Raw genomic sequence first — 27,457 nt, 5'->3', positions numbered from 1 at the left:
TTAGCTCCCTCTAATGTTTATGGCCCGAAGGAAGCATCTGAAAGCCGAACAGGACTGAGCAGGGAGTGGGCTGGCAGCCAAATATCACGTTTTTCAGTAAAAAAAATGTGACACTGAAACGCACGGAAGCAGCTCGTCCAGCAAGGGGGTGTGAGTGTGTGCTGTGCTAATGGCGTGAAAGACAAAAAGATGTCGTGTTTTCAAAAAAGAAGAATAAGTCTGTATTTAATGCTCGGTTATTATTAACATGAGAAAGGTTTCACAGGAAAAAGAACTGTTCCTCTAAAGGCTTCTGCTCATTCCTGCATGCACAGACCAGATGCCAGGAGGGACTATTAGGATGGCCAGCTCTGAATGCCACAGAGCTGTGGCTACGGGAGTTTCCCAAACTCGTCCACGCGAAGCGTAACACAGCTTTAAAAAATGCAGCAGAAACCTGCCAGCATGTAAGGCAGCAGAAACAGGTATTTGATAACACGAGACAAAACCAGGTCGAAAGCTCTTGATCAAAATTAGTGGTGTAAGAACACCGCTGTGATGTGCCACATCGGCATCTGGCCACCGTGGTTAATCGGTGAGATCCCTGAGCTGTACAAGGGTCTGGAAGCTTTGAATCAATAGCATGTCTTCGAGCATTACAGAAAATGTAACACAAAGGCACAGAAAACAGAAGGGGCAGGCAGGACATCTCCCCGCTGAACACGTCAAATGAAGGACCACACATTTGCTCCCAGATGCATGTCTGTGCACCTCCAAGAGCTGAACACAGATCAGGGAGCGGGTAACGCAGAAAGGGGGAATGCAATTACCCTGGGAAGAATAAATCACTTTAACGGTTCAGTTACTGAGATCACAGCAAGGCAGTGGCACAGCCTCTTAATTAATCTTCTGCTTTTCAGACTGCTCCTGCCCTCCACGCCATTTTCTGCCTCATGCAGGCTGGCAAGGAGATGGCCATCGGTGGGGACCCAGCGGCCCGCATGCCTTTCTGCCAAGCAGATCTCACAGGATCTTGGTGACAGCGGGGCATGACCAGGTGAAGGATCAGGCCACTGTGGATCAGCCTGTCCCTGAGGAGAGCTTCAGCTCCCTGGTATGTGCAGGGCAAGGCCTTGGTGCTCCTCGTAATGTGGTTCTCCAGACCCGGTGTCAGCAGCGGCGGCCCGTAACTCCGAGCTAATTGTTTTGAGGAATTGTTGGCACAGAGCAAGGGGTCCTGGGGATGGTGGAGGCTTGGGTCTCTGCCTTAGAGGAAAGGCTGGTTTGCGAGAGCCAGAAGGGAGCGATCCTTGCTCCTTCCACATCTCCCCCCTCTCCCTGCCTCCCCCCTTCACCTCCACCCACCCAACTGCCCCCATCTACGGCCCAAACCTCCCTAGCTCCTCACCCCCCAGCACCGACCCCCTTCAGCCCCATAAGCCCCAACCTCCCTGCTATGAATTGCCCCGGCATTCCTCATCCATCCACAAACTGCCCTCTGGCCCCCCACCCCATCCTCCCCAGAACGACCCCCCTCATGGGACGGCTCCTTCATCCCCCAAACTGCCCCTCAGGGATCACCCACCAAAACTGCCCCTCAGAGACTGGTCCCCTCATCCCACCTCTGTTGCTCCTCAAGGGAATGGCCCCTCACCCCCCAAACTGCCCCTCGGGGATGGCCCCTTCATCCCCCCAAACTGCCCCTCGGGGACGGCCCCTTCATCCCCCCAAACTGCCCCTCGGGGACGGCCCCTTCATCCCCCCAAACTGCCCCTCGGGGACGGCCCCTTCATCCCCCCAAACTGCCCCTCGGGGACGGCCCCTTCATCCCCCCAAACTGCCCCTCGGGGACGGCCCCTTCATCCCCCCAAACTGCCCCTCGGGGACGGCCCCTTCATCCCCCCAAACTGCCCCTCGGGGACGGCCCCTTCATCCCCCAAACTGCCCCTCGGGGACGGCCCCTTCATCCCCCCAAACTGCCCCTCGGGGACGGCCCCTTCATCCCCCCAAACTGCCCCTCGGGGATGGTCCCCTCGTCCCCCAAACTGCCCCTCGGGGACGGCCCCGCTGCCCCCGCACCCCGGTGCTTCCCGGCCCGGCGCGGCCCCGCCCGCCACCCCCCGCCCTCTCCCCGCCCCGCCGCCGCCGCTCCCCCCTGGCCCGGCCGGCGGCGCCGCCGTGCCCCATGCGCCGCTGCTGCCCGGCCCTCTGCATCAGCACCGGCACCGCCGGCACCGGCAGCCGCCGCGGCGCCGCCCGCCCCGCCGCCATCGCCATCGCCGCCCCCCTCCCGCCCGCCGCCGTGTCCCGCCCGCCGCTCCTGGTGCTGGTGCTGCTGCAGCGCCGCCCCGCGCCGCCCGCTCCTGCGCCTCCGCCGCACAAGATGGCGGCCGGTGGGAGCGGCGGGGGCCCCGGGGGCCTCTCCTCCTCCTGCCCGCAGCCGCCGCCGCCGCCGCCGGCGGGCAACGGTGCCGCCGCCGCCGCCTGCACCAACGGCGCCCCCGCCTCGCCCCCCGGCCTCACCTACAACCAGTGCGGTGCCGCCAACCCGGCGGCCGGCGGCGGCGGCGGCGCGGGGGGCCCGGCGGCGGCGGCGGCGGCGGGGGCGGCGGGGGCCGCCGGGGGGGCGGGCGGCCCCGGCGGGGCGCTGCAGCGGGAGCCGGTCTATAACTGGCAGGCGACGAAGCCGACGGTGCAGGAGCGGTTCGCCTTCCTCTTCAACAACGAGGTGCTCAGCGACGTGCACTTCCTGGTGGGGAAGGGCCGCGGCTCGCAGCGCATCCCGGCGCACAGGTGGGCCGCGGGCCGGGGGGCGCGGGGGGCCCGGCGGCGGCCTGCGTAGGCCCGAGGGCCCTGGGAGGTGCTCGGGGGTCCGCTGTGGGGCGGCGGGGGCTCGGCTGCACCCGCGGGGGGGCGGGGGAAGGGTGGGTTTGGGGTTTGTGCCCCCCCCCCCCCGCCCGTGAAAGGATAAAGGGGGGCCGGGTATCCGCACCCCGCGGATTCGCCGCCGCCCGAGCTCGGGGGGTTGCGCCGGCCCCGGCTGGGCTCGTCCCGGGGGTGGGGGGCGGGCAGCACCGGGGATAGGGTCCCCCCCTTTGCTCTTCAGCCTCTGGGGGGTGACCCCGCGCTGTCGCCGCGACCCCCCCCAGCCTTCGGGTCTGGTTTCACACACATACACCCCAGAGCCTTCGGGGCCGGTTCCCCCCCACCCCCCACCCCTATGCCCCAGCCTTCGGGGCCGGTTCCCCCCCACCCCTATGCCCCAGCCTTCGGGGCCGGTTCCCCCCCACCCCAATACCCCAGCCTTCGGGGCCGGTTCCCCCACCCCCGTACCGCCGCCATCGAGGCCGGTTCTCTCCTCCCCAGCCCTCGGGGTACCCCCCCTCCAGCCCTCGCACCCTCCTCGTGTTCCTTCCTCTGGTGACCGGGTCCAGCGTTCTGCTGGGAGCGTTTTCCCTGGAGAGTAGGTGCGACTGTGGCAAGCGCAGCCGGGAAAAACCCCAGATCCCTGGATCTGGTTTGGAAACAATCCTTGGTTTTGTGGGTAGCAAGAGGAGGAGTATCCAGGCCTGCTGACAGAAACACGGCTCGGTGCGAGCGTTGGGGATGGGAAGCAAAGAGCAATGATGTGAGAAACCACATTTCTGCCACAGTGTTTTAAGATCCCCTTTGCTGAATCTTTTCTGAAGCCCTGTATTTCGGGGGGGGGGGGATAATGCGCTACTATAAACAAACCCCATGGCTCTTGGGGATTGGGAATGACACCTGGGCATGAGGTGAACGTTGGAGGCCGAGCTGCCATGTAAGAGTTTGCAGCTCGGAGCTGCTCACTGAGACGCGAGGAATTGCCTCCTCCACCTGGATGATGCGGTACCGCTGTGGCTAGCTGACATGTGGCTGCTTCTTGGGGTGCCTGCACGTCTGCCACTCGCACCCCGCCGCTCTGGGAGCATCTCCTCGAGCTGCTCGGCGCTTCCAACAGCAGACACAAGACCCTTGACTTGAAGATGGGACCTGCCTTAACCGGGCGTTGGGAAAGGCTTGTTGGGGTGCTTGGAAGCGGTGCTTGGCAAAGGGGGCCTCGCTCCAAACTATTACACACTATCACTTTTCTCCTAAGGGCTCGTGCTCCTGGATGTTTCCCTTTCAGATTTCCCTTTTTCTCTCGCTTTCTGAACAAAACACGCTTGTTCTAGTCTGGGCTTAGTGTTTTAGAGGGTGTCAGTTCTGCTCTTCTATAATTTGAAGCTCAATTACTATTTGAGTAAGCTTGCTACTGTCCTGAGAACTAGGCTTGCTAGGTGCAGAGGGGCAATGTTCAGCCCAGAAATAAATGGAAAATAAATGAAGCTTTTTTAAAATAAAATAGCCCCAAAGTGAAATGCTGCTTAATTGCTCTGAAATCCATCTGGTGGTGAAGATAGAATATAGTGTGTCGTGCCATGACATCCTGCTTACGGATTATATAGATTTTAGTAAAACTTGCCTGTATATTACAGTTGGGATATCCTGATGATTCATGAAGTACCGTGGTTATTTCAGAAACAGAGAGCTTAAAATAAAACCACCCAGACCCCTTCTGTGCTCAGTTCTTCCACAGCAGCCTGACAGCAGAAGATATTTTGTACTGGAATCGAGTCACAAAACAACCGTGAATTTAATTTGAGAGGCCTTGTATTGCTCCAGCGACCAAGGGCAGATGTTTGTACTTTGATGCTAGGTGTCTGAAATAATTACCGGTAAATGTTCACTATTTTTGTGGTCTGATTTTATTGTGTTCATTTTCAGAACGGGTCAGGTATAAAGCCTGGCTTCAGTAGGGGCATATCCTGAATAGCGTTCTTGGATGGCAGCTAGCGGTGCCTTGAGGAGTGGTCTGCGATGTCTTACGTGTCATCTTTGATACGGCTGCACGGTGCATTAGAAATTGCCAGCTTGGGCAAAAAAGTAATGATTTGCACAAATAATCTGAGAGCCGTGGTTCTGCGGGAGCTGGAGATGATAGTATGGCTCTCCCTGGTCAGGCTGCTCCAGGAGGGAGCAGAACAGAGGTGGCACGTCTGTAGGCTGAGGTAGTTAAATGGGCAAACGATCGCAGGTGGTGATGTCCATGCATCGTGGTGGTGGTGCAGGGGGGAAGTTTCTGAGTGTGATAGAGCTGCAGGTTCAGGTGCGTTTTGAAGAGCAGCAAGTTCAGTTTGTATAAAGCTGTAGAAGCAGACAATAGGTTTCTCACATCGCAACTAAAAGTGAACATTCATTTTGTGTGAAAAGCCCTGTTTGTAGAGAAGTGGCGTAAGCAGCTGTGCTGGGTTTGACTGAAGGTTCATTTATCCAAGCATCTGTCCTGCGAAGCATCTGCAGCCCTGAGAAGATTAGATTTTCTCCACCTTCAGGAGACTCCAGACCCTGTGGAAGTTGCTTGCCTACCCTGGAGCAAGCTCCATTGGTGAGCCTTGAGCTCATTCCCTCTTGCTGCTGAATCAGCCATGAAGAAGATGGAACAGCCTTAAGTTTTTTTTGATGTCAAGGCCAAACTGAGCAGGCTGCCTTGAAGCTTCACGATGCTCATGTGGTCAAGGTCAGCGTGTTGTAATCAAAACACAACGTTGGCCCAGCAGTAAGAGGGACAAGGGGGTTTTTTGGTCTCTTTTTTCCAGATCTGCTTCATCGAGCACGTCAATGAGATTAGAAACGTCTAAGCCTCGTGAGCCAGGAGCTGCATGGGTGCAATAATTAAGCTTGTTAATTGGCCGGAAAACATGGCCTGAGAGGGAACAGGGCAAGCGTGTGGCGATGCACCCCTGTGTATACTCCAGCCTTGGAGATCTGCAGCTTGGGGACAGTCTTGAGAAGATTTTTGGCTGCTGTTTCCAGGCGTCTCTCTTCTGAGCTCATCCTGTCTGTTTTTGGATGGGTATTAACTTGCAGTACCTGCAGTGTCATGCGCCAAGGTGTTTCACTGCTCAGCTCCTGGAGTTGCATCTGAAGGGCTTCTCCTGGAGGTTTCTGAACCTGCCTCCTGCTTGTTTCACCTGGTGTCTCTAGTCCTTGCACTGGAAGGATGCAGCCAGCAAATGATCATCATCGTTAACTTCTTGTCACCTGTGGTTTCACTGAGGTCCAGCACAGCACACGTTGCTTTGTTCCTGCGCCTGCTCTTCTGGAATAGATACTTGGAGGACTTCACAGTGGAGCAGATGGAGGAGGAAGGTAGTATGCAGTGGTGAGATAGTCATGGTTCTTGACTGGTTTATTTTATTATTGGTATTACTGTAGTGCCTAGGAAGGGAGCAGGACTGTTGGGTATACAGATTAAACTAGGTGACAGGTGGCAATGCCAAGGGAACAAGAAAGCAGTGAAAACTGGTGGGTAGGAAGCTGTAAGTAGCGGAACGAAGTCTTCTTGCAGGCCTTCAAAAGCCTTCGGAATCGACTCTGGAACCTCGTGAAGACAAGTGAGATTATGAACCTCAGGGAAGTTCCTGTGACTCTTGCTGCTGTAAGTCAGTTTACCTTGATTCTTGCAGAGGGAAGCAAGCGTTGCTTTCTTAGTTCTTTTGCTCTGCTTCTGATCATTTCTCTGCATCTTTCCAGTAGTCCGCTTTGGTTTGGCCACCGTGCCGTTGTTTAAAAATAATCCTCTGTTTGAATTCTTCCTCTGTGGGTGACTATGCTGAGCTTAGGGCACCTGTGTTTCCCTTTTGGGAGTTGCGTGTTTGCATCGGGCAGCGCTCCTTGGGGATAGGGGGGAGGCTGGCTGTGCACTGGCTGTTACGCTGCTTTGGAAAACGGGAGGGGAGAACAAAAGTAAACCCTGTTACTCTGCCAGCTTGGCTTAATGTTTCTCCCATCTCAGACAAACCCCATCTCATCCTTCTGCAGACGTGTGCGCTTGGGGAAAACTGTCGGACTGTGTAGGAGAGACGTTGCACATCCCTGCTTTTCCTGGAGTATCTTTATAATAGCTTTAAGTGCTCGTTTTAGCAAAAGTAAGAAGACACCATGAAGACAGAGGGATTTTCTTATGTTAATTGTGTTCCCTTAATGTTTTAAGGGAACTTAAAATTTGGAGTCCAGTGTATCTCTCTGGCACCCACAGGGATCCCTTTAGGGCTCAGCAGTTTAAAAAAATCAGGCTGACTTGGCCCTGAGTGAAATGGAAGCAAAAATGTGAGAGTTTTTTAAAATGAATGCCCTTTTCAAATGGCTTCTGAAAGCTGTCTGCTCATTGAGGATGTATACTGTGCTGGCTGCGAGAAGGAAAATTTTAGAGTGCAATTAATAATAAATAAATAAAATGTTAATTTTTAGTAGCAAAAATGCCCGTGAATGTCTTGTGACCATCACTGCTTTTGTAGGAACAAGGATTTTTGTTTCATCTTGCAATTCTAGTATTGTGAACAAGGTTTTGTTTTTTTTTTTTCATCTGTTCTTGACATTTTTCTTTAGAACTGTTTGGTAGGAATATGCATGTGTGTACTTTTTTTGTAACCACTGTGGTTTGTCCCCAGCTCTCTTAACTGATCAGAAACAATACAACCCGTCTTGTCAGCCAAACAGTCCGTCACAGCAAACAAGCCTGGCACGTCCACGGTGCTTTGCTCCATTGTGTCCGTGGAAGGCCCCCTCTGGATGGGAAGGGTGTGAAAAGTGATAAAATGAAAAAAATTGTTGAAAAGAAAAAGGCTTCTGTGTCATTTCCTACTGCAGCAAAATCTGAAATTCCCCTTTAGTGATGGGCTTTCCTTGGTCCAAGCACTGCAGGTTTCTTGACTTGTGACTTCTGCCCTGTACGGTTTTCTGCCCGTGGTTCTTGATGCTTCTCTGTTGAAGCGTGCATCAAACTCTGCTGCAGTGAGAACGCTTGAATTTTCCAGCTTCTTCCTTTTAATAGTCGGTTGGAGAAGTGGTGGCAGTAATTGCTTCTGCAGCCTGGTGCCTGCTTCCCCACACTGCAGGGCTGTGACCTTTGTGGCCCGTGCTGTGTTTAACTTCAGGGAGCTGATTGATTGCAGACACCGGGAACAAGGGGAAAAACCTTGTCTCTGCATTTTCAAACAATGAAAGTTCTCAAAAATGCATTTCCAAAGTCCCAAGGCAGGCACGGCAGCTTAAATACACACAGTCTTCTCAGCAGTCCAGGTCTGTGCCTCCTCCTAAAACAGGAGTTGGTGTTTAGCAGTGAGGGAAATCATCTTGTTTACATGGGAGCGCTGGAATATTATATTTATTCTCAAACCTGGTTTGTTGGAATTCTTCTTTCCTGTTTCTTTAGGGCCAATTAACATGCCTGTTGCTGTTAATTACCCTGTAAACTCATAGCAGTGTGAAAAGGGTCTGTGTGCACCTAATGGTGCTGGTTGGCTTTGAGTGAGGTTTGCTCTGCCTTCTAGGCTGAGCCCGAAGCAGGTTTTGCAGGGAAGGAGATGCAGCGTGGCCGGGGAAGGCAGCTCCCATGCTGGGTGCTGCTGGCGTCGGCAGCTCCCGTCGATGCTGCCAGCGCAGTCGGCGTGTTCTGAGACCTTGCTCTGCTGTGGCCCAGGATGTCTGCCTGGCGTCTGGGGAGAAGGGAGAGGGTGGGTGGTGACAAGCTTTCTGTGAGTGTTTTCAGTATGTGGCTGGGGGAAATTGCACCAAGACTTGGGCTCTGTTCGCTAGAAGAACTTGGGATTCCTTCACTTCGTTGTTTCCTAGCTTCTCAACCTCGTGCAGGGTCCGAAGGTTTCACAAGGACTTTGCAGAACAGCCCTTTGTGTTCTGTTCCATGATGCACAAAATCTTGTCTTTGGGGAACCATTAGGATGTTGTGTACTGGGACAGGGCTCAAAATGAAGTTGCTTGCAACTTTGGTGTTTTGCAGTAAACGAGCAGAAAGCCTGACACTCCCTTCTGTTGCAAAACATTTTTGCTTTAACACTAGGATTGATTTGCTTTCCCTGGGGGTGGCCTTGGGGAGTAGCAACTAGCCTGGGATTTTTTTTTGGAAAGTGAACATGATTTAACATAAGAGTCTTTTGTTTTTTCTTTTCTTTTTTTTTTTTTTTAATGTTAGGTTTGTGCTGGCTGTGGGCAGTGCAGTCTTCGATGCGATGTTTAATGGTGGAATGGCCACAACTTCTACGGAGATCGAGCTGCCTGATGTGGAGCCTGCTGCCTTCCTAGCTCTGCTGAAGTAAGCTGCTTCTAACGTACAGTATACCCGGAATGAACAGATTTATTGTAGAGAAGGATATTTTTAGTGAAAGCGGTGAACTATTTTGTAGAGTGGACATCGTTAAGTTTCTAAATAGAATGTTTCTTTGTTGATCTGTTCAAAGGCGTTTAAATGCTGGTGTTAAATCCCTCTTTTCCTGGGTAAAAGTCTAGTGTAGCTACTGCCCAGAAATGCCGGACTCGCTCCGTGTTTTGGTTTAGCAATAGGTAAATGAGTGTGCCCTCCTGCTGCTGATCTGCAGTGTGGGCAAAACTAAACCAGATGATTTATAATTTCATAAATATGTATAGTTGCACCATGCAAATGCTGCAACAGGGAGGTGTGCTGGTTGGCAGTTGGAGTAAGTGCACATGCTGGCCCTTGTAGTTAAGTTGATACTCGCCTGTTCAGACGTTGTCTCACAAATTCTCGTTCAGGAATTGGTTTGAGTTGATCCAAACGCTGTCGGAGAGAAGTGGGGAAAACTAAATCCTCTGAAAGCTCTGTAGATTACAAATAGTTGGAGCTTATTCAGGTTATGGGCGAACGAGCAAGTTATAACAGGTAAGCAAGGGTATGAAATCGCTGCCAGTCATTCTGTGTGGTATCTCCCCTTGTGCGTGTTTTATTCCTCTTTCGGAGAGCTGGTTTTGAAGTTCCATTTACAGCATGCGTTGTAAGTGCGTGCTGGGGGAAGGAGGAGGAAGGGGCTGTAACATCCTATTCACCGATTTGTTTAAGCTCGGCTGGTGCTGTATAACATCCAGCAGAAATCCTGAATGTATGCTGTAAAGTCTTTGTCCCGTTTCTATAGGATTTCTGTAACCTACTTCCAGGGTTTCCAGTCCTGTGCTCTTGACATGTTCCCTGCTTGCTTCCTATTGGGAACAATGACTATATATAGCTTTGGCACACTTTTTACTTTACCTTCAAAAAGTGCTTCGGTCATGACTGTGCTATCTTAGAAAATTCAAAAATTGATCTTCACTAGAATAAAAGGCCAGAAATAATAGGGAGCCCCTAGCCCTGTCCCCTTTGGCTCATTTTAAACCAGACACCAGCACATGGGGAATCCCTCTAATTGGCATATGACTCTATCAGCTGGGTAGATCTCCTCTCTGGAGTGCAGAGTTAGTATCTATCTTTAAAACTTAATGAGGCTAAAATATCAAGTGAATTAGAGGCAAAGTCATCTTGTTTCCCTGCCAGTGCTGAGATTTCAGTGTTTGTATAAACAATATGATCTTGGAAGAGAACTGTCATGTGAAAAGGCTGAAGTGATGAGTTTAAGTGGATTTCAACAGAAATGTTTAGATTTTGTGTATGAAAAATTGTGTGTGGATTATCACAGTGCCTTCAAAGCTTGCAGTTATACTACAGTAGCTGTGCACATGGTCCAGTGACATTAAGATGTCTAAGGATGCTTAAATCCAGAATCAAACTGTTGCTTTTGAAATGCTCAGAGCTGAAGTGTGCCGAAGGAAGTTTGGGTGCTGCGTTCCAGCAGGAAGCTTACCAAGGTGTGAACCTTCCTAGAGTAAACCCAGTCTCTCCAAACGCTGATCTGAAATGGCAGCTGATCCTTACATATGTCTCTGGACGTGGTCCAAGCCATGACCTAATGCTGTAGGATCAGGAGCTTATCAAGGGACAAAGTGCCCATCCTGAATGTTCAGCAGAAGGTCCCTTCTGGACCCTAGACTGTGATTCTGTTTGTGGGCCGGTGGCCTTTGATGGGTCTGCTGTAATTGCTTAAGAGATCCTTCTTTTTTTTTAGTTGTTATTTTCATGGTAACCGAAAGATGATTTTTGATTGTCGTGGGTTATAATCTACATCTTCTTTTAAATGGATACTACACTTTTTCACAGTTTGGGCCTGTCTCGTTGTGCCTCTTAGCGCACACTGTTTGGAGTGTCATAAAAATAAATACTAACATAGTCATTGCAGTAAATAGAGCTAGTTGTTTCTAGAGCAACTGTGTTCCTTTAATCTTGTAATAAAAAGGGTTACTTAGTGAAAATAGGACTGCTGAAGGGATGTGTGCAAAATACATTCATGAGCCTGTGGCTTGATGCTGTTATTAACAGATGCTCTAGAGCAGCACAAAAGCCTGCTTTCAACAGCAGTGAGAGCGCTTCCCTTCCTCTGAATCTCCCTGTTTATGCTTCCCTGAATTGGATCCTGGCCCTCTCTAGCTAGAGGACCAGGAGCTCCGCTGCTGCTCTGCTGCAAGTCCCTCCAGACAGGGACGCTGCCTGGCATCCCCCTAGACAAGCCCTGCTGCTGCACGAAGCCTCCAGGAACAGCAGCCGTGCAACACGTTGCTGTGCCCCCTTCAGAGAAACGCAGGAGAAGAAATTGCTGGAGTTTCCAAAATATCCCATGGACTAGAAATGCCAAGCACAGTTAACACACTTAATGTTATGCCTCTGTGCTTCGTGCCTTTCATATCCTGATTAGGCAAATGCTTGAGCGGTTAAAGGAAAAACAGTACGCAAAAATTCTGCATGGGATTAGGACTAACATCAAATGTGTAACTGGTTTTACTGAACTCAGCCTGTCAGTTCCTGTTGCCTTTAATCGGCACGCTTGAGTATGAGGAGGCTCCGTCAGCCTTCCTATGAAGACCTTTGTTTTTCCCCGCGGTATGAATGTACTTCCTTGTTCTGCCCTAACGGTGAAGGCTGATGCTTTGCTAGCAGCGTGGCAGTCCCTGTTTTTCCTTGCAATTTACTGTTGCTTAATGCTGAAGTTATATTGTGTGCTGCACTTTAACATCTGTGTAAGGAAATGAAACAGTTCAGTAAATAAAGAGACGAGGAGAAAGTGGGTTATGGATAAAATACCTCCGCTCCAGTGGATGTGTATGTTTAAGTGCTTCTGATCACTTTTGAATTAAGTAAGCAGGCACGATTGAATTTTTGTCCTTGTTTCATCTAATTGAACAGCCAAGATCATTAATTTTGAGGGGTACACTTGTCCAGAGACTGTTCTAGCCTAGTGAAAGTGGCAGGCTAAACAGCTCACCGGTGGTGGGATGTAGGCAGCTCAAGGTGCTTCAGCAGATATCCCAGCTATTTCATTCATTAAAAGTTACAGTGTAAAGAGTGTGGTTGGTTAGCTGGTTTGTTTTTTTACAAAAAGAGCTTCTCCTTGGTAAACCGTAGTCAATGGAAAGGATGTGAAACCCCTTCCATCTCTCAGGTGTAGGGAGTGGGGCCAGGATGATGGGCAGAAGCACAAAGATCTTTTTACGAATTGCAGGGGTTTTTACCCGGCTATCTTCCTGGCTTCACCAGAACAATGTCTGTTTGCATGTTTTCAGATTCCTTTATTCAGACGAAGTTCAGATTGGACCAGAGACTGTTATGACAACACTTTACACAGCTAAAAAATATGCAGTTCCAGCCCTTGAAGCTCATTGTGTGGAGTTTCTTAAAAAAAACCTCCGAGCAGACAACGCATTCATGCTGTTAACACAGGTGAGTTTGCAGTCGTTTGTATTAAGTTCCTTGAGCGTGGTCCATCACAATAGGAGAACAGAAGTTTTCTGAGTGCCATGGAGTTGATCATCCAAAGTGGAGCAGTTCTGTGTCATCTTAAATTCTTCCTTACAGGAGTCTAGTGCTGATGAGCATGTTCTTAAAAATAACAGTAAAATACAGCAGATGTTGTTGCTTTTTACAGATTGGGGTTCTGTTTTGGTGTGGCAGGTGATTACTTCCAGAGTGTGAGCTTGGGAAGAAATTAACAGGGTGTAAAAATTTCATCTGCCAAGAAGAAAAGCGAAATGAGAGGATTTTCACGTGTTCAGATTCAGAACTGGCGTAATAAGCTTTCTCTGTGCAAAGCTTGCTGCATCTAGCTGGTCAGACATTCTTTGAAGGGCTTTTTTGCAATAGTTTCCCTGAAGCGGGAGCAAAAGGCAAAATGCAACTTTTTTGTCAGTGCTTTGGTTCATTTTCCTAGGAGAAGAACAAAGTGATCTCTTCCGCAGCCTGTCCCAGCTCACCCTCCTGCCATACTGGAGGCACGCAGACCGGGAGTTGTAGTACAGCTGTGTTTCTTGACTCTTTGCGAGGCCGGTTGCGCATCCTTGTGCCCCTCTGCCCGGTCCCATCTGAGGGCGGGACTGCTCTGTTTTCCATTTGACTCTTCTAAGCAGCAAACTAGAAGGCAGTTACAACTTCTGCTTATTTTGGTGAAGATCAGGCTTTGCATGCAGGTTGATTAAATTAGCATCGCTACCCTTCCCATTTCCTAGCCCCATCTTTGCTCTCTGCCACCCTCTTTGCTGACAGCTGATGACACGTTGGTGACTTCCATGGTGCATTGCCAGGGTAACCCTGTTCTGGTTCTGTAGGAATAAGAAACAAACAGGTGTTGTGTGTGCGAATTTCTTTTTGTTAGGGGATGGGCATACTTTTGACTGGCTTTGGAGCCAGTTCAGGAGAGCTGCTCTGATTTCTGATGTTAAACAGACCTTGCAGAGGGGTTTTCACAGCTGCCCTGACTTGAGAACCAGCGCACTACGGTGGTCTGGCTCTGAGGGTTTGTCGTGTCTTGCCCAACGTGTCTGTCTGCTGGCTTTTTTCCTCCTTGTTAGGGGTAAAAGCATCTTTCAGGCTCTGACCTTAGTTACCGCATCAGTGGCAGTGTCTACACCGGCAGTTTTCACAGAAATCGAAGTAGTGTTGGCCTGCAGCAGTCGCTGCTGAGCTGTTTGCTTGTTTGCTGTGATTTTACTTGAGTTTAAATATTTGGATCAAGTTCTCATAAGTAGTTCCACGTTACATTGCTGCTGTAGACACTCTTCCCTGCAGCTTTTGCTGCAGAATACCACGTCCCTCTTTACACACCCCCTTTTTAACTTGGCCCTTTTCCACATGCCATAAACGGGTGAGGCAACCTCTGGGATGTGAGGGGAACCACACCGCACTTCCCTGGGGAAGTTTCAGGACTTAGATCCTTGCTTGGGTGCTGGTAGCCAGATCTGCACTCCCATCTGATGCGTGGTGGGACAATTGTAACCCTTTGGCTGCAGGTCTCCCGTTCTTTGGGTTCAGCAGCCTGCAATCTGAAAGATCAGGAGCTGTTCTCCAACAGCTGAGAAGAGATCTGTCCCGTAGGCTGCACATTTGAAGAGGCATTGTACGCTAGCTGTCACCTCGTGAGGATTAGAGGTGTCAGCTTTTTGGTGGTATCCTTTATTGCAGGGGTTTTTGCAGCATGCTAAGTTTCTGCAACCTGACTTTGCAGCTTTGGCAAGGTAACATTTAGGTTCGTGGTGATTTCCTTGCAAGTCACAAAGATTCTTCTTTGGCAAAAAGAGGAGGGTGTCTTAATTTTTCAGATATCAAAACCAAGATACTGCCTGGCACTCTGTCAGCTGCACTGGGGCAGCTGAAATGCCAGATGGAGACAGGCTTTCCTGGTTCCTTTTGTTTGTGGCTTAGCCATTATGATTAATGATCAGTGGTGATTCGTATCTGGTTTATGTTCACTATTGCAGTATATCAAGTCTCTGAAATGTTTAAGGCTGACGTTGTTTGAGAAATGTCTCAATGACTGGCTGCACGAGGCACCTCATTTAATGGCTTTCGCCTCAAAATGCTCTTGGTTCTGGTCCTTTGGTGTGAAAACTGGCCTGTTTTCTGCTTTTACTGCAACAGATCGACAATTTGTGCAGTCATTTATAGACCTGAGTTGCATCTTGTACAAAACATTTCCTGACAGGCTTAAGATTGTGGACCTAAGATTGCAGAGGCCCAAACCTCCTTTGCGTGTATCGTTGCTGAATCCTGCTGGTCCAGCAACTGTGTCATCGACAGCAGTTGCAAGCAACTGCTAATCTCTGGCAGAAATACCAGTGGCAAATAGCTCTCCTAATTGATTGTGCCTCGTAGGGAACTGTGATCCTCTTTCATGCCAGACGTGCATGCAAATGTCACTTTGATCAACAAGGAAATAATAGCTTGCCTAAAGCTGCCGTGGGGGAGAACTCTGCGAGCATAACGTAAATCCTTCACGTGTTAAAAAAGAGAGCCACTAACAGTAGTAAAGTCTGAGTCAGTCTCAGCTCTTGGATGCCAAGAGCGTAAAGCACTGGCAGTCCTCCAGCTCCAGGAGCAGGTGATGACTGCTGAAGCTTCCCTGGTCCCTGAGAAAATGGAGAGTCGTTTCAGCTCTCTGTGCTTGAGGTCTCAGTTGAAGGTTGGCCTTGCTGAGCTCTACAGCCCGTGAGCAAGGGGTGAAGCAGAAGATGCTTGATAGCCTCCGTGAGTTCTGAATTCCCAGCCCAAACCACAATTTTTAAACCTTACCTGTGACAGTGAGTTCAAGTCCCACTGTGCTCTTGCGCTTAGGTGTGCTGTTAAGGCAGTTCCTTCCTAAGCAGTAAACCCTGCATAGGTTTTATTATATATATATTCTATACATATATTAAAAAAAGCAGCAGAGAGGGGTCGTCTTAGTGACTTTTGTGTGTTCCCACCTCATTGCTGCATATGCTGGGCACAGGGCTGGTACCGTGTCTTGGCGGTCCAGGAGGCTCTGAAGTGGTAGTGAAATTGTTATGAGACTGCACTTCAGTTGGGCAGAGAGTTTGTGAGCACCTCCAAGCTGTGTGCAGGCTTGGTTTGGAGTAGTAACCTATTGGGGGGGGGGGGGGGGGGAATTCTTTAAGGTAACTATATTCGAGTAGCTGGTTCTGTGCAAAACGTGCAAATGCACTAAGCAGGCCGCAGACCCCGCGGGGTTCTGCCCATCTCCCTGGGATGCAAGTAGTGTGCCTGCTAAGGCGTTTTTGTGAATATGTGAGATCAAGGTGGCTGTGTTCTTACAGAATAAGCTGTCTCCGCATATTCCCGGAGCAAACAGGCCTGGAATCATTGGGCAAAGCTTTCTTCTGAATATAAAAATGATGTAGTACAAATTACCCGTGCTCAGCTGATGTGGTCGGTATGGCACTAGAAAGGCTATAGCTGCCTTAGCTGATGTGATGTTAAAACAAAGACGTGCCTGAAGACATGCACAGCTCAAACAGAACTGCTGCCAAATGCAGATTTTTCTAGTGTTTGCCTTGTCATGCTTAACTGCTTGTGAAAGACTGCTGCAGCCCAGTGAATTCACAAGGCAGTCAGGCATAGTATTGCTAATGAAGATAGGCTCTGGGAAAGAAGGGGGGATACTTACTTAGTCTAAACTTTAAAATACCTTTTGTGTTAACGACTGCTTCTTCATTACTAGGCGAGACTTTTTGATGAGCCTCAGCTGGCCAGCCTTTGCCTAGAGAACATAGACAAGAACACATCAGATGCCATCAATGCGGAGGGGTTTACAGACATTGATCTGGGTAAGCTTTTTTCCCTCCTCCCTCTACGTGCTTTCATAACAACCTAGCCTCGAAAGTTATTACAGGTTAATGCTTGGCACTTCTCTTTCGTGGTTTTGCTGTTCTAGAGCAATCGGCTGAACGAATAGTCTCCAGCACCAAGTGGCTAGAGACAAGGCATTTGCAAAAGAGCATGCTCGCCTGCAAAAATATCCTGGAATCTGCTTACTTTGGTGCAGCTTGGGTTTTCTGGGCATGATTCAAAGCCCGTTTCCTCTGTTGATGTTGGCAGGTTTTGGGTGGGTGTAACTTGCCTTCTTTTGTGGGGTTGGCATTGTTCCCCGAGTCTTTGTCAAGTTTTAGAGTTAAAAAGGTGTTGTGTTTTTGGAAGGAAGAACTGGCTATTTTAATTATCGTATGCAGTTTCCAAACTTGCTGGGCACAGTTAATAAACATCAAAATTCAGATTTTAACCTTCTTCTAATGAGATGGACTGTTGAGGTAAGGCACGGGTAACCTTCTGGCTTTTGTGCTGCTTGCTTCATCCAAATTTGACATCAAGTAAGTTCATTCTGCTGCACTTCCATTAACGTGCTGATTAAATGGGCTCCAGTGAGTTCCTTGCTTGTGGAATATGCAGATACATCTTCCTCAGAGGCTGCAGGCAGCACTTAGGGGAGATGCTGGTTTTTTCCGTTGCTTCTCTTCTGCTTAACGGGGTACTTCTGGTGAGGGAAAATCAGGTGATTTGGGTTGGTGCCTAAAGTTGTCACTGTCTGTCCTGCCTTGCAGACACCCTGGTTGCAGTGCTGGAGAGGGATACCCTGGGGATCCGGGAGGTTCGTTTGTTTAATGCAGTGGTTCGCTGGTCGGAGGCTGAGTGTCAACGGCAGCAACTTCAGGTGATTCCAGAGAACAAGCGGAAAGTACTGGGCAAAGCGCTTTCTCTTATCCGCTTCCCATTGATGACTATTGAGGAGTTTGCAGCAGGTAACTGAACAAAGGCATTTCTGGCAACCCTGGTCTTTGTTTTCTCTGAACTACAGAGGATCAAGTACATGAAAATGGATTTTCTGTGTATATCCTGTAGTAATTTAAAGTTGAGATTATTCCCCGTTCCCACTGATCGACAAAATCTGCTGTGTAAATGCTGTGTTCGTCCATGATCATGCACTCTTATTTTAAAGGCTGCGGTGCTCCACCAGGTAGGAGCAAGTGGGATCATAGCTGACTGTTTGTACTCATAGTCTGTTTAGATGGTTACTTGCTCATTCAGCTGAGACCAGAGATCCAAACAGGGGTTCCGCATGCTTTCCTTTCTGACCATTCCAAGCATTTGAATTACACAAGCTAATGGAAATAATGCAAATAATCGGTGTTGATTGTAGCCTGCTCCCAAAGAGACATGAGGATGTTTCTCCCCATCCTCTCTTTGCTGCTGCCTGTGACCCAGTGGTGGTGGTGGCCCTGTCTTGCTGATGCCAGTCAGAGCAGAGCCCCATAACAGAACTTTCAAAATGTTCTGTGAGCTGAAGGGTTGGTGGTGTTTAGTCTGTGTCTCAAAGCAGTTTTCAAGTTTAAGTTAAGATCTTGATCTAAAAAAAGTGTCTAAATCATTTAACAGTTTTGACTAAAGATTTTTTTTGTTTTGTTTTCGTTGCCTCTTGTCTTTGACTTCATACTCTGGTGATTCTCCAAGGGACTGAAAATTGGCAATTGGCTTAAATAGTTTTCATGCTCAAAGACACTGTGGAGCCGTTTCCAAAACTGAAACTTGGTGTAGGCTGCAGTTCTGTGTACAAAGAAGCAAAAAGGGTCACTGACACCACTTCCTTTGCACATTGCTTCCCAAGGCAGAGATGGCGTCAGCTTATCGACGGTTAATGTACATATTGCAAGATGAAGAGAGATACTACTGCTATTACTAAGAAGTAGATCCGTGCTTAAAACTTGGTACCCACTTTCTGGTTTGCCTGTCGCAGCTGTGATGTGGTCCTAGGGACGTGAACCTCTTCAGAAATGGCTTGGTCAGGGAGGCAGAGACCCGTTCATCCCAACTGGGTGACGCCCCATGGTGTTGGCACTGGGTGGAAGCGCGGCACGCTGTTCCTCAGCACGCATCCTGCCCAACGGCAGCTTTGCAGCAGATCCCGATCCTGAGCTGACGGTCTGGCGCGGTGGGGGAGAGCGTTCTCCTTCTGGGTGGCTTTACAGCCCCCAGAGTAGCTCCCGTAAGCCAAACTTCGCCATTTGCTGTAGACTATTTCAACGCTTCCTTCAGATCTTGTATCATTGTATCTCGCTGGGAGGAATGTGTTAATTTTGGCATATTTGGGTTGAAGCCTTTGAGCAGGGAATGTCAGTGCCCCTTGCTGTCTGCCACAGCTGCCTGTTCGACTAGGATTTTTGCTGAGTTTTCTTGCTTTGAGAGAAACTCCTTAAGTTTTCTCTATCCACTTTAACCTAAAAAATGAACAGAAGAAACCCCAAACCTGAGGGTCTGTGCTGGGCAGCTGTTCCTTAAACAAGGGACTTCCCTTGGAATTGCTTCCATTTCTGAGGGACTTGAATTTCTGTGGTGATCACAGCAGAGAGAGGAGAGGGAAACCACTCCCCTCCGCCTCCTCTTCTCCCAGAAGCCAAAAAAAAAAAAAGGATTTTTCAGGCAGTGGTTTCCCTAGTTTATCGTATAATCTGGTATTGAACATGGAGTTTTGCATGAAGGTGTTTTAACTGGCAAATGTGTCGCTCCCTCCCCTCAGAGCAAGTAATTTGAAACAATTTGAATTGCAGCAACACAGGATAAGTTTAGACATGATCAGCTAATTTTTGCTGAACAAAGTATCCATAAACTCATTTGTCTGTTAACAGTGGGCTTCCTTACGTTCTTTCATCTCTACGCGTTGCAGCCTCGGACCACATCATGTCTGCAGAACACGGTGCTGGGTATAGCAGCTACAAGTTGTTTTGGACTTGTAGTAGCTAGGCAATTACTCCCCACATTAAAGACTACTTAACACTGTTGTTTCTCCAGTATGCAGTAGTCTTGTTTCTGCCTCTTGCAAACAGGGGTGTGGAGCAGTTTTTGGCTCTTAGGCTAAAAGACTGATTTTTAGCCGGTTCTGAGAGTATTCAAAGTGGTCTCCAACACTTGAGTTTAGCATCACTTTGGAAAAAAGTGTCTAGTTACTGGAGAAAAGATGAGAACATGTTTCAAGTCTTGCTAAAATCACTAGCATTTTTCCTTAGGTTCTACAGTAAAGGTATTAAAGAAAACCCCAAACAAACCCAAAGCAGGGATTAAATGCCTGAGGGAAGGGGGGAATCAAAGCAGGGCGTGAGCTGAACCACATTTGTCTTGACTGAAAAATACTCCTGGGCACTCTAAGTGGCTGGTAACCAGGTGACATTCCCTCCCGCTGCCCTTCGTGGGCTGTCGTGATGTCTTCACAGTAACAAAATCCTGATGTAGATGTATGAAAATCCCTGTCTCTTACCAGTGTTACAATCTCCTGGAGGAGTGGGGGAACGATTAGCTTCATGTTTGAGGTTTTTAAGCCAGTCCTGTTTGGCAAATGCGTATCGGCTCTGCAGAGCCGCGCGTTTAGTCGCTGTTTGATGCGTGTGTCGTGGATGTTCCATGCAGGGCCGTGGCTGGTGTGCACGTGGAAGGCAGGCAGTGCGTGTCTGCCTGGCTTGAACGTCCTGACACACCAGCGAGATCCCATGTCTGATGTGGGTTTGCACCCGCACCCCTCCCCCGCCGCCCCCCCCCCCCCCCCCCTCCCCCGAGCTGCGAGTCCAGTTTGCCTCCCCACGTTACATCCCAAAAGGATTCCTTCTGCTTTCTGAAGGCTGACGGCATCGCTGCTTTCGTGCTCCTCCTCTGCAGGGCCTGCCCAGTCGGGAATCCTCACGGACCGGGAAGTGGTGAGCCTGTTCCTCCACTTCACAGTGAACCCCAAGCCACGGGTGGAGTTCATCGACAGACCGCGCTGCTGCCTGCGGGGGAAGGAGTGCAGCATCAGCCGTTTCCAGCAGGTGGAGAGCCGCTGGGGGTACAGTGGGACTAGTGACAGGATAAGGTCAGCTTCTCTGCTCATTCTGCTGCCGATAGAGTCGTGTGTACCGAGCCTTGAGCCCTCTTTAGACCTTAACCCCACCAGGTTACGTGCTAAGCCCTGACTTCCACCCTCTAAACCCGAGTGTGAACCCTCAAGCGAAGGTGTTTTGCTGGACAAAAGCGTCGCCTGATGCGTTAACCTGCCTGTGCAGCTGCAGGCTGCCACTTCGCTTCTGTTGGCAAAGGTTTGCAGCAGACGTGGCCCTCCAGCAAGGCCTCTTGGGGGATTATTTCTCTCCTTTTCAAGTGGCTTTCTGCAGCCGTATGGGCACGTAGCGGTTGGAGTCACCAGGCAGCTCGTGGCTTCCCCCTGTGCCTGGGTACATCGACTAACCGGTGCTTTATCAGGTTGATTCCCTGCTCTGTTATAAATGTGGCTTGTTGAAGCCCCTTAATCTTGCCTATTTGAGGGAGGGATTAGGATAAAATGCCTTCTGCGCCTGCTTTTCTGCTAATATCTAGTTTGTTTAGACCTAAGCCTGTAGAGAAACAGCAAAGGCCAGTCATGGTGACAGAGATGTGGCAGTGTGACATGGCAAGTGCTGGTTTGCAAGCCTTGTGTGGCCAAATGATTAGAGCAAGACAGGAGGTAATCAGAAAGCCTTGGTTATTTCCCGAATCGTCTGTGTCTTGGGTGGAAGGGGGAACTCGCATTAATACAGTGCTTTAAAATTTTTAAGCCTTTTCATCGATGGTTCTCTCGCATATCGATAGAGCTGTCAGCTGGATCTTCTGGTCCATTTATCCCCTTGCAGGAGATGGTAGTTGGAAGAGCTGCTAGCTCCAAACACTTACTGCTCTCAGGTCTAACGTTTGGAGACCTTTCGGAGCTTATATTTGACTTGAAGCTCAACCACTGGCACCGTCAGGGTCAGTCTTCAGCGAGGCTTGTGCGCAGTTTCAACACTGAGTATTTTATGCTGCTTGCAGAGCAGTGGCTTCTAGCCTGCCACAGATGTTTGTTCTTGAAACACGCAACAACTTGAAAGAGAAATGACGTTGGCAGTTTGGCAGGTACTGGGGCTTTCTGCTACCTGAGAAGATGGAACTATAGTGGGGCACTGGGGTGAATATCCTTCCCCTTGCTGCCTTAGGCGGCAGGGGTTCCTGCGTTCAGGAGCTGCTGAATCTTACTTTCTGCTCTTGGGTAAATCTTGACTGCAGCTATAGCCAGCAAATACGCAGGAGCACATTAACAATTCTCCTCCAGTGCTCAGCAGTGAAATATCTGATGACTCTTTAAGTGGTCTTTGCTGTTACCTTGCTGGAAGGGCTGCTGCTGCCATGAGGGTGGGCACTGTTCCATGCTCTGCAGGCTGCCCTGCCTTAGCCAGGCTGGCGTCGTTGGATGCTGATGTTGTACCGCAACCTTGAAACACTTTCTGAGCCTGGACTCTGAAGTTCAGTGATGGGATTTGTGTTTTACACGAGCAAGCAAAATTATTGCTGGCCCATTAGGACAGTCAAAGGTACAAGCCTTCAAATTACGATTTCTGTGAAGAATTTCAGATATTAGTAAGAGTTACACTTAAAACTGTGGTGTGTTTGATTAAATCATAGGTATAAAATTAAAGTGAGTGAAGATATTTGTGTATCATCCTTTTACTAAAACAACAACGGAGCGGCAAATTGGACTGACTTTCCTGATCTGTTCCTGCAGGTTCTCAGTAAACAAAAGGATATTTGTAGTTGGGTTTGGATTATACGGATCCATACATGGGCCAACAGATTACCAAGTAAATATACAGGTAAGTCTCTCTACTACATTAAAAACATTTGGTGCTGTAGGGACTAACTTGCACATTTTAGTGAATATGCAACGAAGTCTTAAGTTAGAAGGAACTGTGTTAGTTTCGTAGATAGGGTGGTTGGCAGATGTCGTGAGGGCCAGATGGGGCCCTGGGGATAAGAGGGATTATTGCTCTCGATTTTATGCAACCTGCCGTTGCATGCGTCACTGCAGTATCTCCCAAAGTCCGCTTGCAGCTTTTGAAATTATATCTCAGAGTTGTGACGCGGTTTGAGAAGAAGCTGCGCGTGTTTGCAGGCCAGGCTGGTCCTGCCCTGCGGGCTGCTGCGCTCCAGGTTGGGTGCTGCAATCGTACTCGGACCAGCTTTTGCTCGGAGCTGCACCGATGCAGTGGAGCAGCCACGATTCAGCCAGGGAAGAGGAGAAAGCAGTTGCTGTGTCTGTGCTGGGCCCATGCGGTGCCGATGTGCGGCCTCGTGTTGTCAGTGTCCTGTTTGAGACGACGAGTAGGACTGAGGGAGACTCCCTTGTCTGAAGTCCATCGTGGTCTTATTCAAGGACTGGGGCAACTTGGGGAAATCTCGCATGCCTTCTTCTGGATGTGCATGTGTAACCCCCCACCTGGATCTCGAGCTCTCCCCAGGAAGGTTGTTTCCCCCGCAGCACAGCTGACTGACGAGCGCGGCCTGTCAGCACTCCTTCCTCAATGGTCAGGGTCTCCTCCTGGTGCCCCTGAGCTCTTGGAGGAGAGAGGCAAGAGAAGATCTGAGCGCAGAACATCAGCCTGCAGTCCTCTGCCGGGCTGCTCTTGGGCTGTCTGCGACCCCAGCTCAGTTCTTAGTGTGATCACAGCACTGAAGAGGGGCATAAGTAATTTTGCTTATGAAGCTTATATTACTTATTACTTATAAGGCATAAGTAATTCATGCTTTAAAAAAAAAAAAAAAAAAAAAAAAAAAAAAAGGCGGTTGTAATGGGGCTGTTGCAGGCTCTGTGTCCTGCCCGCTGCGCAGGCTGCCGCGCTGCGTCCTGGTGGTGCTTCTTTCAAACTGTCGAGTCCCTCCGATTCAGTCCAGTTCAGGGGTAACACGCCTGCGCTGGTGCAGGTCAGCGTTCCGCTACACTGTGCCGATTACAAGTTTTAACACCTGTCTTACAGATCATCCACACGGACAGTAACACGGTCCTGGGGCAGAACGACACGGGGTTCAGCTGCGACGGATCATCAAACACTTTTCGAGTCATGTTCAAGGAGCCTGTTGAGATTTTACCCAACGTCAACTACACGGCATGCGCTACTCTCAAGGTACCGTCCTGGGGGCATGGGTGGAGGAGACCGTCAGATCAAGATAGGTGAAAGCAGGCTGCTGTCGTCCTTCGGTGCAGCGTGGTTCTTGCTCTCCGTTTTTCAAGACCTGTAGTATAATCTCGAAGGTCTGCTCTGTAGTCCTTCACCTGGTGGTGCAATGAGAGTGTTCACCGCCCGCATTCAGAGTTGGTTTTTAACTTGTCTTGCAAGTGTACAGTAATTAACAGACTAAATCAGTGATGAAGTGATGGGATTTTTTAATTTTTCTTGTGTGTCTAGACAGTCAAGCTGTCGGTTCTGTGGTGTAATCCAGAGCCTGCCTGCAGTGACTTAAAGTTGATATTTAACTGCTGAGCTCTGGTTCAATGTAGTGTTAAGTTCTGACCGAGATGAGAACTTTGCTCAAAATACCTGAGGTGCAAGAACCAGAAAGAAAAGGGATTTGCTGAGATCTGCAAAGCTCATTGCTTCGGGCCGGGCCGTGAGGCCGAAGCTCGCAGAGCATGGCGGGGCAGCAGGGTCCTGCGGGGCTGCCGTCCCTGTTCTGATCTGTTCTTGTCTTCTGTGACCGTCGCAGGGTCCAGATTCCCACTACGGAACCAAAGGACTGCGCAAAGTAATCCATGAATCACCAACAACAGGAGCCAAAACCTGCTTTACGTTCTGTTATGCGGCTGGGAATAACAACGGCACTTCTGTGGAGGATGGACAAATCCCAGAGATCATCTTCTACACATAGTGCAGCTGCGGAGCTGGCTCTGGACTCTTCTGTTCTACTCCCCGTGACCTTCCAAACTAAATTTCTGGCTGAGTTTGACCACACCAATTGGAGCCACACTAGCCAAAGGTCTCAGTAAAATCATTTCAAAGCTCATGTTTTGCCTTGTGCTAGTGATTCTGCTGCTATCATGTACCAGACTAACTGGTACACCAGTATCATTTGTAGGTTGTCTGTGGCTAGTCATTTTTCACTTTACTGATTAATCCTATCTAACAACATGCGGTTTTTTGACTGTAATGAATGTAGTTGCTTTTCCACCAGTCAGAAGCATGGAAACGAGTGGCTCTGGTTGTGGTTATACTTGCTGTGAGGAGATAAATCCCGCAAAAAAGACACAGTCAGGGGCTGTGTGGCCTGTCATCCTCTTCTGCTCCAGCCCAGCAGGCGAGGCGAGGCCGTTTGCCGCGCCTGGGGGCTTGGCCAGCCTGTGCCCGGCGCCTGCCCTCCGCCTTCAAAAAGTGACGGAAAGTGGCCTTTTCCCTGAGGTGCCGCTGCTTCAGCACTACACGGTCTTGAGGGAGACCTCAAAACTAGAGCGCCTCTGGAGAGACTGCGGCGTTTTCATGCTATTCTCATGAATTTGTGACAATCCTTTACCTTGGGCGGTTGGCGCCAGTGAACTGACCTCCCCTGTGACGGGCCCTGTGGAGTCGGGAGGGGGCAGCGGCTCTGGTGGGCAGGCGCTGGGTCCTGGTCCTGCGCTGGGTCCTGGTGGTGCTTCTTTCAAACTCCGTAGTGCGTTTCAAAGGCTGGGTGATCCTCGGATAACCCCGTGCAGCCTTCAGCAGCAGGGTCCTCCTACTAGTCGTTACTGTGCAAATTGAGTCCTTGGCAGATAGTGCCGGGGTTTGTCGGCTGAAGCAAGAGCGCTCGCCTCAGCTGGGCCCCTTGTTCCTGTTGTGTTGCTGCTGTTTCCGTGCGCGTTCCAATGCATTTTCTCTTTGTTGGTTTCTGTGCATCGCTAACCCACCCCTGGGCCGCTCCAGAGCCCCCTGCCCCGATGCGAGATAGGGAGAGAGAGGCTTGAGGTGCAACAATAACGCAGCAGATGGACAAGGATTTACGGAACAGTTGAGGAAAAAGTGAAAGATTTTCTGTTTGCCTGCAGATGTTTGCACAGTCCCCCTGTTTGGACAGGTGCAGGAGGAAGATGCGGTATTTACAGCGGCCATTGAGCTCAGTAATGTTGCAGGTGCCCCCTCTTGCCTGCGCGGGCCGGGGGCTTTTCCCCGTAAGCGGGGATGGCTGTAGCTGAGCAGGGACACGCAGTCGTGCCGGGAGGAGCTGGGAGGCTCGTGCCTGACCAGCTTTGTGGCCTCTGCCCGCTGGTGAAGGCTGAGAGCTGCTCCCCTCCGTAATTAAAGCAGGGCTGGGCAGGGTGGGCAGAGCCCCCGCAGCCTGCGTGGGTCTCGCTGGCCTCAATGCCGAGGCTCCCCTTGGCAAACCTCCGCTCCGGGCACACGCGGCCCTTGTAACTCACCGGGTGGTGGCTGCCCTCGTGTTGGGCTGCTCCAGGTGGGAACCTGGTGGTCCTTGGCTGGTGTGGGGGGCTCGGTGCCGGGTGGGGAAGTGACACCCCCTCCTCTGGCTCCCTCCGTGCAGGCTCTACCCTCGGCCGCGTCTCTCCTCAGCCACGCAGCAGCGATACTGCCAGGAACACTGCGCCGCCGAACCAGTAGCTATTAGAGATGTCAATAGCGTGTTACGTTCTCTAGGAAGACGTTGTAAGATGTGTATATTGTAAGCCTGCTTTAAGGGTAGGACGTTTTTAATAATGGCCAGTACTAAAAAAAAAAAAAAAAAAAACAACAAACAAAAAACAACAACAAAAAAAAAGAAAATAGTTTAAAAACAAAAAAAAAAAGTGATGGGTCCATGACTTAGTTATTGAACCTGACTCTGTGCAATGCAAACGGTGTTGTGAGATGGATTAACGGGCCGGGCAGGGGGAGGCAGCCCCTCGGGATGTACCGGTGCCCACCTTCACCTCCTGCCTCTGCCCCTTTCCCAAAGGCTGTGGGAGCTTCACGCTGGCACCGGGAGCTGCGGCTGGGCCCGCGGTGGCTGCGGCAGTGCGGGGCCTTTCTGTATATAGGGGTCCGTGGTGGGGGCACGGAAGAGGCAGAGCTGCGCGCTTGGCTGTGGGAAGAGCGGGACCGGACAGGGGTGGGCACCTCCCCCGGCTTGTCCCTGGAAGCATCTTGGCTTTGGTGCTGTTTGGTTACGCAGATTCTCTCCGCCAACGCCACATCCTTGCGTCGCCCCACGAGGTAGGTCTGGCTGCTCGTCCCGTCGGGGAGGGAGAGGAGCCAAACTCTGAACTACACCTGAGCAACTCCTGTTCTTCTGGCTTTTACGCAGTTTGATGCAATTCTGGCTTTTGTAGATAGATGAATGTAATTCATTGTTGGACATGCCTGTTCCCAAAAGTATGAGACATTCTGTTGTACCACGTCACCTTCCGAGCAGAGCTGGGACTGTCCCCACTCCAGTGCTGTATTGATGAATGTATCCGATGCTCTCGTTCCGTGTTCACACTCTGCTTCTGGCCAGCTTTGTGATTTGTAAATAGGAAATCAATAAAGACATTCAGGTTGTCTTTACAGAAGTTTCCTCGTGATTTGAAGGCGGCGCCGGGAGGGCTGAGGGGGACCTGGGCTGAGCCCCTTCCCGGCCCTTCTCCCCCACCCGAGGGCATGGGGTCCTCGGCTTCCCCCTCTGCGGGGTGTGGGACGAGCCCGACCCCTTGGGGGTCCCAGGGGGAGGCAGAGCGGTGCTTGGGAAGCCCCAACCCTCTGGGGAACAAGGGTATGATGGAGCCCGTGGTTCTGTGGGGGCGGAGAGCAGGCGGGGGGCTGCTGGCATCCTGGCACAGCAGGGGGGGTTTAGCCTGTTGCTTTGTGACTGAATGACTTTAACTATGATTGAAGGTTTTTGATAACCTGGATGCGCAGCAAAAGCCGCCGTGGCCGTGGGCATTCCAGG

The 27,457-nt window shown here is 50.3% G+C and overlaps 1 protein-coding gene and 1 long non-coding RNA gene across 4 annotated transcripts; one reads left to right on the top strand and one right to left on the bottom strand.

The window, feature by feature from the left end:
• Nucleotides 1-220: 220 nt before the first annotated feature.
• LOC129735888 (uncharacterized) lies at nt 221-2,642 on the bottom strand. 2 transcript variants are annotated; one of them, XR_008731816.1, is made up of 2 exons: nt 2,503-2,642; nt 221-1,241 (listed from the first exon to the last, which is right to left on the bottom strand). It is a non-coding gene; the product is annotated as an uncharacterized LOC129735888 (long non-coding RNA). The 2 variants fall into 2 exon arrangements; XR_008731815.1 differs by having other exon boundaries at nt 221-1,245; nt 2,503-2,608.
• Nucleotides 2,128-24,565, top strand: BTBD2 (BTB domain containing 2). Of its 2 annotated transcripts, none has more exons than XR_008731814.1 (9): nt 2,128-2,772; nt 9,035-9,154; nt 12,502-12,658; nt 16,425-16,530; nt 17,302-17,499; nt 20,402-20,550; nt 22,293-22,380; nt 23,542-23,688; nt 24,269-24,408. XR_008731814.1 is itself a non-coding variant. In XM_055707763.1 (9 exons), the coding sequence occupies exons 1-9, from the start codon at nt 2,165-2,167 to the stop codon at nt 24,428-24,430; spliced, it is 1,779 nt and encodes a 592-aa protein (XP_055563738.1). In that variant the 5' UTR covers nt 2,128-2,164; the 3' UTR covers nt 24,431-24,565. The 2 variants fall into 2 exon arrangements, 1 of the variants encoding a protein (XP_055563738.1); XM_055707763.1 differs by having other exon boundaries at nt 20,402-20,594; nt 24,269-24,565.
• The last annotated feature ends 2,892 nt before the right edge of the window (nt 24,566-27,457 follow it).

Source organism: Falco cherrug, chromosome 4, assembly GCF_023634085.1.
Source record: "Falco cherrug isolate bFalChe1 chromosome 4, bFalChe1.pri, whole genome shotgun sequence".
Classification (NCBI taxonomy): domain Eukaryota; kingdom Metazoa; phylum Chordata; class Aves; order Falconiformes; family Falconidae; genus Falco; species Falco cherrug.
The sequence above is the reverse complement of the archived record's forward strand: the minus strand, read 5'-3'. Positions and strand labels throughout refer to the sequence as shown.

What these genes read in the sequence shown, in the direction of transcription:
- BTBD2 (XM_055707763.1), top strand. Translation starts at nt 2,165, where the DNA reads ATGCGCCGCTGCTGCCCGGCCCTCTGCATCAGCACCGGCACCGCCGGC. An exon ending in GCCTTCCTAGCTCTGCTGAA is followed by an intron (nt 9,155 to 12,501) that starts GTAAGCTGCTTC and finishes GCATGTTTTCAG; the next exon opens with ATTCCTTTATTCAGACGAAG. An exon ending in GTTTACAGACATTGATCTGG is followed by an intron (nt 16,531 to 17,301) that starts GTAAGCTTTTTT and finishes CCTGCCTTGCAG; the next exon opens with ACACCCTGGTTGCAGTGCTG.